Here is a 12,929-nt window from a genome sequence, read left to right as displayed (position 1 = left end):
GTTAATGTGTAATATATGTTTTATATTGCTTTGAATGGTGATGGCTGCGTGCATGTATGTATTGTTTATGCAATGTAGTGTTTATCAGTTGGTTGTAGGTTTTTTAAAATGGGTCTCCTATGTCTTTTATGTATCAACATTAATAAAGATATAATAATAATAATAATAATAATACTTCTACCTGCTTAAGATGAAGGAGTACGGTTTCCAGGGAGGATAGATGGATGGCCTTAGAAAGGCTTCTTTTGGAAAGTGTGTGTGAGAGACAGAGAACATTGTCAATATATAAGGATGGAGCCTTTACAATACATTAAAAGCGGAGTATCCTGAGCTATTCTGATACATAAACCTCTGATGTGTAGTTTGCAATGCTTGGATTTGTCTGCACCGGGGAGTCTTCTCATCCAGCCACACAAGGCTGCATCCACACTGCAAAATGAATCCAGTTTGACACCGCTTTAACTGCCATGGCTCAGTGCTATGGAATTCTGGGAATGGTAGTTTGTCTGGGCACCAGGTCGGGGACTCCAGCCTGGTGTCATGGTTTGGACTAGGAGGGCACTGGGAGACCAGGGTTCGAATTCTGGCTCGTCCATGGATGGAAAGCCAGACTTCAGAAGAGCATCAGCAACAACTCTGGCTGCATCCTCATTGCGGAAAGAACCCGGTTTGATTCCGCAATGAGGATGCATGGCTATCTGATGGGGGGGGGGGTGCCAGCTGAACTTTTCCCACAGGTGGGACTGAGTTTCTCTGACACAAACCCAGCACACAGTCCCCTCCTTTCTAAGCCTCCTGTCATTCTCTCGCTCTCTCTCTTTCCCCAGATCTATCTTCTTCCCTCTCTCTTTTCCCATTCTTTCTTTTCAAAAGAGGAAGGGGAGGATGGAGGGAGGAGGGGAAAACAAATCAATGCTAGCATCTTGGACTGAGATGGACTGAGGGAAGGGAAGCTCTCTCTCTCTCTCGCCTCTGTGTGTGTCTCCCCTTCTCTCTCTCTCTCTCTCTTCTTCTCTCTGACACACACAGTTTCTCGCTTTCTCTCTCTCTCTCCCTTTCTCTCCCTCTCTCTGTATCTCTTTCTATCTTTCTCCCCCTCCTCTTTCTGTCTCCCTTTCTCATTCTCTTTTTCTTCCTTTCTCTCTCTCCCCCTCTTTCTGTCTCTCTCTCTCTCACACACACACACCTTTTTCCTCTTGAGCTTCCTCCTCCACTCTTCTCTCCGTGTCTCCCTTCTCTTTCTCTCTCTCTCTCTCTTCTCCCTTTCACTCTCTCACGTTTTTCCTCCTGCACTTCCTCCCCTCTTTCTTTCTCTGTCTCTCCTGTGTGTCCCTTTCTCTCTGTTGTCTCTCTCTGTGTGTGTCTTTCCCTTTCTTTCTTTCTTTCTTTCTTTCTCTCACTTTTTTGCTCCTAAGCTTCCTCCCCTTTCTCTCTCTCTCTCTCTGTCTCCCTTTCAGACACACTTTTTTCCTCTTGCGCTTCCTCCCCTTTAACTCCCTCCCTCCCTTTTTCTCTCCCCCTCTCTCTTTTTCTCTTGCGCTTCCTGCCCTTTCCCTCTTGTTTTCTCTCTCACTCACTTTTTTCCTCCTTCGATCCCTCCCCCTCTCTTCTCTCTCTCTCTCTTTTGTGTGTGTGTCTCTCTCTGCCTCTTCTGTGTCTCCCTCTCTTCTCTCTGCCTCTTTCTTTCTTTCTTTCTCTCTGACTTTTTTCCTCCTTCGCTTCCTCCTCTCTCTCTCTGTTCCTCTCCCTCCTTCCATGTCCGATCCGGGGGAGTTGGTCCTTGCCTCCTCTTCCTCCAGGAGCAGCCTCCCTTCTTCTTCTCCTTAAAAGCGGGGCGTCGGAGGGGGCGACCCATCCGGAGGAGCCGAGGGGGAGGCCCTTGCCTTGTCCCGGGCCCTCGGGGGCCCTCCTCGGCCGCCACCATTCCGGCTCCTCCGGGGGGGGAGGCCCGGGGCCCCTCGGCCTCCGCCGGCTGCTCCGGGGCTGAGCCTGGGCCGGAAGACGCTGCTGGCGGCGGGGCTCGGGGTGGTGATGCTGCTGGGGCTGGTGGTCCTCATCCCGGTCCTGGTCAACTCCTCGGTCGGCCTCGACGCCTCTGCCTCCGCCGCCTCCGCCGCCGCCTCGGGCCACTACGAGATGCTGGGCTCCTGCCGCATGGTCTGCGAGCCCTACCTCCGCGACCCCCCGACCACCCCCGGCGCCAGCCTCCAGGGCCCCGGGCCCCCCTCCACCCTCCTCCAGGGGCCCCAGGGAAAGCCCGGACGCACCGGAAAGATGGGGCCCCCGGGGCCTCCGGGAGAGCCAGGGCCCCCCGGCGGCAGGGGTCCCCCCGGGGAGAAGGGCGATCCCGGCCGAGCGGGGCCCCCCCGGCCTCCCCGGCCTCCCTGGCTCTCCCTCCTCGGGCCCGATCAGCACGGCCACCTACAGCACGGTGCCCCGCGTGGCCTTCTACGCCGGCCTCAAGAACCCCCACGAGGGCTACGAGGTGCTCAAGTTCGACGACGTGGTCACCAACCTGGGCAACAACTACGAGGCCGCCTCCGGCAAGTTCACCTGCAACGTCCCCGGCACCTACTTCTTCACGTACCACGTCCTCATGCGCGGAGGGGACGGCACCTCCATGTGGGCAGACCTCTGCAAGAACGGACAGGTGAGACACCGGGGACAGACACCCCCCAGACACCCCCCAGACACCCACAGGCAGGCAGGCAGAGCCCCCTCCCTCCGCTCTCTCTCTCTCTCACCTTCCTTCCTTCCTTCCTTCCTTCCCTCCTCCCTCTCTCTCTCTTTCATACTCTCTTTCTCTCTCCTTCTTACCTTCCTTCCTTCTCTCCCTATTTCATACTCTCTATCTCTCTCCTTCCTTCTCTCTCCTACACACTCTTTCTCTTTCATTCCCCCTCTCATTCTCTCCCTCTCCTTCCTTCCTTCCTTCCTTCCTTCCTTCTCTCCCTCTCTCTCTCTCACTCTCACCTTCCTTCCTTCCTTCCTTCCTTCCTTCCGTCCGTCCGTCCTTCCTTCCTTATCTCTCTTTTTCATACTCTCTTTCTCCCCTTCCTTCCTTCTCTCTCTCATACTCTCTCTCTCCTTCCTTCCTTCCTTCTCTCCTTCCTCCCTTCTCTCTCTCTTTCATACTCTTTCTCTCTCCTTCTTACCTTCCTTCCTTCTTTCCTTCTTTCATACTCTCTCTCTCCCCCTTCCTTCTCTCTCATCTCTCTCTCTCTCCTTCCTTCCTTCTCTCTCATACACACTCTTTCTCTTTTGTTCCCCCTCTCCTTCCTTCCTTCCTTCCTTCCTTCCTTCTTTCCTTTTCTCTCATTCTCTCTTTCTCATTTCTTCCTTCCTTCTTTCCTCCTCTCTCAATTTCTCTCTTCTCTCCTTCTCCCTCCCTCCCTTTTTTCTCTTTGTCATTTTCTTTCTTTTTTCTCTCTCTTTCTCCTCCTTCCTTCTCCCTCTCATGATCTCCCTCTCTCTCCCTTCATTCCTTCATTCCTCTCTCCCTCCCTTCCCTTCACTCCCTCTTTCTTGTTTTCAAAGTTGTGATTCACTTCTAAATGCACCTTACAAACTGCCCATCGTTAGAAGCTTCACACACTTTCAATCTCAGTTCTAAAAGGCCATTAAATCACAGTGGAAAATGGCTCTCTCTCTCTGTTTGTCTCTCTGGCCATCCTTTAAGAAACAACCCTTTGCTTAGGAGAAATCTCCCACTCTTTACGCTGCCCCTGACTTGCTCTTAGGTAACTTTTGGATGTGTGTTTGTGGATAATGGGGAAAGGGGTGTAAAGTGTTTTGTCCAAGTCCATTCAGTCAAGTTGCAAGCCCCATGAAACTGGAGGGAAGTGACTTCTGAAGAGTTATGGATGGGACCACGCTGTTTGGTAATCTGGAGAAGATTAAGGCACAGGCTTCACCACTTGGCTGCCCCTTGGAGTAACTTTGGGGAGCCATTTACTTAATTCACTACATCAATGACTGTGAGACTAGCGCATAGGTTTGTAAGATTCGTGGATAACTGTAAATTGACATTGGTGATTGGAGGAGGGGATGCTCTAAAAATTGCACAGCTTTTCTATAGGTTATGTCAGTGACACACATCATCCCTATGTAATGTTTCCCAACCCATCTCTTAGGAATGTGGTTTGCAATATGAAATGGGGGACTCCTCAACATTATGTTGAGGTCAGTTCTGCAAGAGTCAATGGGGCCTGGAGTCTTTCAGTGTCCTGAAGCAAAAGAGAGGGCTCCCTGACCTTTTACATTGCACAGAAGAGGGAACTGGGTGCAAAAGTCCACTATGTTTTTGCATCCAGGCACCGCAAAGAACCTACACATACTGAACACATACAATTACGACTCCATCCTTCAAAATCAAAAGGGTAATTTCATAGCTTCAGCTCCTTGCCAAAGAACCTTAAAGTCCAATTAAAAAGTCTTTGCATTCAAGGAAACTTGCCTCTCTTTTAGCTGGCTGCTTCTTCCAACTACTCTCCTTCTTTAGCAAACTACACTAAGTAGGGGGAAAAACCCAACTGCTGTGGTGGGGCAGGGATCTTCCTTAAACTTTTGGGCGGATGAATTTTACAGCACATGCTTGTGCATAGTTATCCAAAAGTAAACCGGACTGCGGTCAGTGAAACTTGACTCCCCGGCAAATCCACATTGGATTGCAGCTTTCATCAATTTCACTGAAACCCTTCCTTTCCTGTCTCTGGAAACCCTCTAGCTGTCATGTTGAATATTTGATATACATGTCGCTTTAATTATAAAAGAGTTTAGAATGAGTACAGTTTTCAGGACTTCATCTATCAAGTATATGAACCAGTGGATACGCGTCCGGTACGATTTTATCTCTGAAGTCCTTTCCCCCGCTTTTGGGAGTGTTTCAAAGTAGGGCTGTGTTATGCGGGAACCGTTTTTGAAAGTCAGCTCAGGTAACGGAAACGAAGACATGGCAGGGGTTGGGGAAGATGCTACCAAAGAAGGCAGCGGCCCAATCCACGGCGTCCTTGTCCGCCATCCTTATAATCGCCTCCTTCTTCATCAGACTGTCCCTTTGAGATAGCACCAGTTAATCCTGCCAGAGGGAGACCAGCAAAGGATTCTTGACGCTTCTTAATTGAATTTCATAATTAAGCCCGGCCTCCGCAGAACTGCGTTTCATGTTGCATCCAGTTACAGATCCATCTCTGTCTCCTTTTTCCGCGTGACTCTTCTCCCTGGTAATAACTCAGCGGCGCTTCAAAACGGCACACAAAAGAGCACGCCTTGGTACCTGCCATTAATTACTTCAGAAGAAAACTATCTCAGCTCCGGTTCGGCTGTCAGAATCACTAACCCCAAGCCATAGCTTCCAGGAGGTGCGTTAAGCTGTTGCGGCAAATTCAACCATATCTTGTGGCATTAAAAAAGAACTCTAATAGCGTTGGATTGCAGTCCACAAAAGTGTGCATCGTAATAAATGTATTAGTTTGTAATATCACTGGAGAGTCCGCTGTTTAAACTCAAATTATCCCGCATTACCTCTAGCTGGAAGGGAAGGTAACTCTCCTTTTAAAAACCATCCTTATCAGGAGTGCTAAAGGGTAACTTAGCAAGTGTAACTTGATCCTGAGTTTGCATTTCTGTGTGTGTTTGTGCTAGTAGAATTTTAAAAAAGGGAAGTACAATGTATAATATTTAGAGAAAGGTCAGTGCCTCTGCTGCCGGTGCCTCAGTTCCTAATACTTGCAACTTAGACCTCTCAAAATTGTGTTTGTTTTTCCCTTTCTATAAATGATCTGAAATGGAGTGTGTATGGCCTCACACTTAATATTCAACGCACAGAGATTTATTTATTTTTTACACTAAAGGTCACACGTTCAATTTGGAAGACGGAAAGAAAAATGTTCCCACCCCACTTTCAGGACCAATTCTCAGCTCTTCACTCTGGAGTTTAATTCTAAGGAGATTGGGAGTTTATCCTGGAAATATCCCAGGAAAATCGCATGATTTTGGATAATGATTTCACACAACGTCGCACAAAAGCCACCCTTAAAGTAGTCACAAAGAAGCATTAATGCACATCTTTTTAGTTTCAGGATATCAGCAACAATGCATGATTTGTGCAGTTGCATTTGCAGGATGCTTTAAATGCGCTTTAATCTCTCCTTAATGTCAAAATCAGCCTCAGTGTGAACAAGCCAGTGCCTCTGTACATTTCTAAAGTGCAGTTTTCATGCCTCTGTATTGACAGCCTATCTACCCAGACAAGGAACAGGAGGCAGAACTTCACAGCTCTGAGAGTGTTGCTTCCATCTTGAGCCCTTAGCCCTTCTCTTTCAACAACTGGCTATATTCAGCTGCTTCTTGGCCCACAGGAGGCACTGCTGCCCACTCAGTGAAAGATCACAGATCTTAGCTGTGAAAGTTCAAACGCTCTGCTCACAACTTGTGACTCTATCGTAGTCATTAAAAAAAAATCTCCTATATGATTTTTAGCACCCTTGAGGTCTGAAGAAGGCAACAGAGCTTCGAAAGGTTACATGATATATTTTGTGCATTTTTGGTTCGCCCAATAAAGCTATCGCTTTGAGGATTTTGGATGGTATTGTGTCTCTGCTCACAGGCAGCACATCTTCTTCAAGCATGGAGATGAATTCTGTAGGCAGTAGTTATAATCTTATATCCAGTCAGTCCTGTGGAGGTATTATTACAGTATATGCAGTTTCTAAACATGGTATGTGATTGAGGAAACATGCTTGAATATGCAACTGACTGTACTTCCCCCAGACAAATCCTACATCGACCAGTTTCTTGGGGTTGTCCAACAAACACTTGGAGCTTTTGCCTAGGGATGGCCATACCATTCGGCAGGATGAGGCTATTACTTCATTTTGGGTTTTGTGAAAGCGCAGCAGTTTTGGGAGTTCATGAAAGGACAGAAACTTGTTTATTCTTACATTCTTTCTAAGACCCTTATCACACGATCAAAATGAAGTTATCCCAGGGTCAATGTGAATGCAATGCAGGGGCAATCATGGGGTTTCAATCAGGAGTCATCTTAAACACAATCAGGGGTCATTCCAGGGTTAGGTAAATCCTCTTTCCCCCTGAATTTACCTAACCCTGGAATGACACCCAATTGTGTTTAGGATCGCTCCGGATTGCATTTGGCGTTGTGTGATAAACAAACTTGAAACCCCATGATTGCCCCTGCATTGCCTTCATATTGACCCTGGGATAACTTCAAATTTTGTTCATGTGATAAGGGCCTAACAGAGTTTGGAAAACTGCTTTTTGGGACTACAACTTCTACAATTCCCCACATTGGCTGAGATGTTCTGGAAATAGCCAAAATGGCTGTAAGGTTTAGTGAACTATAGTCCAAAAATAAATCCCCCATACTCTGAGTTTTGATGCTGGATAGAAGGAGAAGGCATAGTGGTTTGAGTTTTGGACTGTAACTCTGTAAACCAGGGTTGGGTTCCTTGCTGGGCCATGAAACACTGGGTTACCTTGGGCAAGTCACATGCTCTCAGCCTCAAGGGAAGGCAATGGCAAATTTTCTCTGAACAAATGTTGCCAAGAAAACTCCATGATAGGTTCACCTTAGGGTTGCCGTAAGTCATAAATGACTTGAAGACGCACAACAGCAACCAAGAAAGAGAAGCATTTGTGGTATTATCCACTTAACGTGCCAAACTAATTTGGCTGGCCCTATGTGCCTTGATTTGATCTGTATCTGCATTGCAGAAATAATGCACTTTGACACTGCTTTAGCTACCATGGCTCAATGCTATAGAATTCCTGGATTTGTAGTTTTGCAAAATATTTAGTCCTCTCTATCAAAGAGCTTTGGTGCCACAATAAACTAAAAACCCCATAGCACTGAGCCATGACAGTTAAAGTGGTGTCAAACTGCATTATTTCTGTAGTGCAGATATAGCTTAGAGTGGGTTTATTTGAAGCAGGAAAATCCCTTGGGCCAGCCTTATTTTTAATCATAACACTGTCACCTCCATACAACCGGGGTCAGCCAAATAAATGTTGTTGTGAGGCAAAAAAAGAAGATGGCAGTCACAAAGATGCGCAGATACATGTGTGCACACTTACTCCCTGTACAAAGTTGAACTGCACTGGCAAATGAATCTCAGTTCATCACTGATGTTAAGACAGCTTCTGCCACTGCGCCTGATGGTGTGCAGGCTAGTTTAAGGGTTGCAAAGCAAGCCATAAGGTATATACCCATCTGCCTAGCTACCTAGTCCATCTGCCACCTTAGGCTGTTGTCTCACTCTGCCTAATGGCAGGGCCCTCCTAGTTAGAAGCCAAAGACTGGTCTAGATGAAGAGAAAACTTATGGTTCTGTTTTCAGGGGAGCAGTGAAGTCATTCCAGGTTTGCTCCAAATGTTACAGGCACTATCCAAGGTGCTGAACCTAGCTGAAGTTAACATTCAGCACTGGATAGCTCCTTTAAAACCTAGAACTAATACAACATCCCACTCACATTGAAGTCAGCATTTATAAGGATTCCAGTTACTATCTTCTTCTTTTTAATATCAGGAACGTTAGGGGGAAAGAGAAGGATCCATCTCTATTGCCACCTGCCAAATGTAATCTTAAAAGCCAGCCAAGCGGAGCAAGAATTTTCCCCCTGGGATGTTTGCCCAGGTGGTGTACATAAATCCATTTCAACTGGCCTTTTAACGATATTCAATATACAATCTTTTTTTTTTACAATAGTCTGTTGATCTATTATGTTTCAAATAGAGATGCATTCCGTAAATGCCACAAAGGAGGGTATCCAAAGTTTAATTTAAAAAATGGGGGTGGGTTGGCAGTTCTAGCCTGTCTGGTAGTCAGCCTTCAGTCCTTTTAGTGACAGTGAAGTTCTAGTGACAAGAGTGGCTACTCGGTTTAGGGGAATAGCTCTGCTTTGCACACCCTCAAAACACTCTTTTCACTACTATATCCTATTTCCAGGTCATGGTGCTGCTAGGTAATTTTAAACCTTAGACTTCATGGTCTTATGACCCCCTTGTCCTTGCCTTTAGATGGCCATGTATATGGCTTTAGTAGCAGCTTGGAAAATAATTACAATTCCCATCATTTTTCAGCTATCGTGATAGTTTCAGAATCTCCCCACAACATTAAAATTTCTCCTTTCTTTCATTCATGCTTTACATTCTTGATGCTAGAGCAAAGAACCAGGAAGTGTTTGTCAACCCCTATTTTAAAAGACAAGAAAAATATTTTCAGCATGTCTAGAAGAATAAAATGGAGTTTGCTTTTGGTTCTCTACTGCTGGACAGTTTTATCTAGGAATACTCAAGCTTTTGTTTTTAAAAAAGTTGATAACTTTCAAAGTAAAAATAAAATGAACACTTCTTACCATGTATATGATCAACTGGTTGCTCCTAGCTATGAATTTTAAAGAAAAGGAAAAAGAGGCTATTGCATTGAGCAGTATCAGCCCATACCCGTGTCACACCAGGTGCTGAAGTCAACACTGCTCCTAGATTGGAGACATCACACTCAGAACTGGTTTTGGAATTCAGCTCTGGTTCAAATGTAGCCCAAAATCAAACTTATCCAAGTTTCATTTGGGATACTTTGTCTTCCCACCACATTTGGTCTCACAGATAGAAACTTAACTTTAATGCAACCTATCTTTCATATTAGCACATAATCTAAAAGATGGCGGTCTAACCAAACACTCTAGTAATATGAGTGTGCACACACAAAAATGAGGAGTAAATGCTTGGTACTATGTGGCCTTTCTCTATTTCCCTACACAGTAGCATATGGCACATGCAAAAACTGTGGCATTTAAAGCAGTCCTTAGTTTGAAGGAGAAAAGGGAAGAGGAGGACAAGAGTTGGAGCTTTGACAGTGTATTGATTATTAAACTTTTCCTGCCATGCATTCATTTTTGCATTGCTTCCATTGCTGAAGAACACCTCCATGTCTACCCACAAACTTACTTTGTACTGGAGATGGTTCTGGGTGTGAAGGTCCCTGTGGCACTCACACAGATGTGCAGGGCCCAGCTTACACCCTGAGGCAGTCTTCCTCAACCTGGTACCACCTTTGAGATGGATTGGATCTTGGAGGTTTATGGGAAATGTAGACCAACATATTTTGATGATGCCAGATTGAGGAAGACATTCTTCTGGTGACTTAACTGCACTAGAACAGGTTCCTCTCTGTATCTGTACCTTGTAAGATGGATGATTGTCCGCTCTTGCCAAATGTCTCCCATTAAGGAGAAGCTTCCAAGGAATCTTGGAAGATTCTTAATAATCCAGTTCAGGACAGCCAGCATGGTGTTGTGATTTGAGTGTTGAACTACGACTGAAGACCAGGGTTCGATTCCTGGGTTAGCTGTGAAACCCACTGGTTGATCTTGGGCAAGTCGCATGTTCTCAGCCACAGGGAAAGGCAATGACAAACCTCCTCTGAACCAATCTTGCTGAGAAAAACCCATAATAGGGTCACCATTAGTTGGAAACGATTTCAAGGCAGACAACAACAACACAGTGATATAAAGAATACTCCCTCTAACTTACTTCTCATCATCTTGGGTGGCTAGCATGCTCTTTCCTTAGTATGCTCCCTTTACTTTGTTTTTTACTTGTTTGCAGAGAGGTGTCAGCTGCATCAGTCATCACCATCATCCTTTAGGCAGCAATCTTTAGTGCTCAGATTTCACATGCATTATTTTAGTAATCCTTACGACCTTCACGATTGTCATTCTCAGGCTGGAAATAAAGGGTGCTTACTGAAGGCCCTCTTGTGGTGATTTGCCAGATGTAATATTTGAACAGGAATGTCTGCTTGGCCATTTGTAGATCTACCTTCTCTTGCAGAGAGAAGGGGATAAATATCAGGAAAATATATCTGCTGTTTAAGACCTTATGGCTCACCTTTCAGAACAAACATTTCCCAGTGTGGCTTCCGATCGATGTCAGAACAGCCCTTGAAACCAATATGTAAAAAGAAACCCTTTAAATTAAAAATACTAACATAAAATCAGGCTAATAAAACCATTTTACAATGAAAAACAGGCAAAAGAGATGGCCCTACTGTTAGCTATGGTAAAGCAGCTGCATCAGGTAGCGGAGACTGGGAGATGGGCCAGGGAGCAGCAATAAGATACGGATGAGTAAAAGTAAAAGAAGCCACAGGTCTGGAGATAACTTGTATATGCCAGTTTGAATACATACATACATATTTGTAAATACTAGAGGTGGCTCTCCATATCCACGGATTCCTTATCCATAGATTCAACCATCCACGGCTTAAAAATATTTTTAAAATAGAGTATATAAATCCCCAAAAGCAAACCTTGAATTTTCCATTTTATATGAGAAACACCATTTTACCACAGCATTGCATCTGATGGGACTTGAACATCCATGGATTTTGGTATCCATGGGGGTCCTGGAACCAAACTCCAGTGAATACTAAGGGCCCACTGTATAATTCCTATACAAATACTGCATATCTTGCCATGGGAGGAGAGCCAATCGCCAGGTGACATGTTCAGCCTGAAAAAAGGTTTTCCTTTCTTTTGCTTTTTTAAAATCTTTAAACAGCACCTGGATTTGACAGGCTTTCATAGAGAGCAGGAATTGGGATCATGTTGTTCTTCAGATGGTGGTGGACTGTAACTTCCTGTATTCCTCGCTTTTGTCTGTGATGACTAGGACTGCTGGAACTTGCAGTCCAATAGTATTTGGAAGCCTACGTGATTCACATCACATACCTTATATAGAAGATGCCTTCAAACAGGGGACTGCACAGTGCAAGGTAGTACAGTGCATATGGTCATCCTATCTGCATGGCCTTCACTGACCTCTTTCAACCAGTCTGGTGTCCTCAGATGTAGTGGAGTGACTTATCCCACCCATTGTTAGTGATGAAGTAAAAGTTCGCTCCTGTACCTGGAAGAGATAATCTGGTCTGAGATCACTTTAACTCCCATGGCTCAATGCTATGGAATCCTGGGAATTGTAGTTTGTGACTTTGCTCTGGTATCAAACCAGATTATTTCTTCAGTGCAGATGCAGTCGTAGTTTAAAAAATGAACTTTTCCAGAGTTTGGGCCTGAATAGGTCCATTTGGTACACATATCTGAGTGTGTACCATTTATTTCCACAGGGGATAACAGACATCACAGGGAAATCATTCTTTATGAGGAGGAATTTTTAAGGCACAGAGGAAAAGATGTATGGCACCAATCTTGTATCCTTGAAGAAGTTTCCAGACAAAAGGTGGAGCAGCAAGGGATTCTGGGAAGAGTTTTAGTTTTGAATTGCCTCTTATGTGGAGATATATATAATCATGCTTTGTTTGAACTGTTTTGGGCACTATATATGGGCAAAATCCTATATAAATAAAATGATTTGTGTTGTTTAAGGGAGCAATGGAATTTTTGATGCTGATTGTGGTAGAACTGGATGAGGGAAGTTCATGAGCGAGAATATAATGGAAAATAAAAGCAAAAAGACAGGGAAGGGAGGTCTGCAAAAATATATATTTAAAAGACTGGATGATAAAGTCTCTTTCGTCTTACTTCTCTTCATAATCTCATCATACTTTACTTTGCAGAATATTGCAATTATACATTGTGTACCTATTATAGTGTGTTGCACAGAATACTTATTCAGTACCAGTCTATCTGTTCGTCTTACGCTTTGTTTCCTCTGCAACGCACAATGTCACTGAAACCCTTCTCTGTGCTGTTAAAAAAAAAACCAGACAGACGAGGCTAGAAACAGCATGTGATTTTTAAAACTCAGATTGTCAACTTTTAATGGGGACGCTCTTGTCACACCTCGAATGTCACACCTGAATTTTCTTCATCATTGTGCACAAGACAGAGAGAGAGGAGAGAGTAGTTAAGGATATCTCTTTCTGTGTTTCATTTTGTAGCTATGGAAAG

At 44.8% G+C, this 12,929-nt stretch overlaps 1 protein-coding gene across 1 annotated transcript in view; it reads left to right on the top strand.

Moving 5' to 3' along the window:
* The first annotated feature begins 1,667 nt into the window (after positions 1-1,667).
* Positions 1,668-12,929, top strand: part of C1QL1 (complement C1q like 1) — a 49,179-nt gene continuing 37,917 nt past the window's right edge. The window contains 2 exon segments of the mRNA XM_042471132.1: positions 1,668-2,355; positions 2,357-2,650. Coding sequence (XP_042327066.1) covers positions 2,032-2,355; positions 2,357-2,650 — 618 coding nt within the window. The 5' untranslated portion in view covers positions 1,668-2,031.

Source organism: Sceloporus undulatus, chromosome 6, assembly GCF_019175285.1.
Source record: "Sceloporus undulatus isolate JIND9_A2432 ecotype Alabama chromosome 6, SceUnd_v1.1, whole genome shotgun sequence".
NCBI classification, from domain to species: Eukaryota; Metazoa; Chordata; class Lepidosauria; order Squamata; family Phrynosomatidae; genus Sceloporus; species Sceloporus undulatus.
Note: the sequence above shows the minus strand (reverse complement) of the source record. Positions and strands in the feature narration are given on the sequence as shown.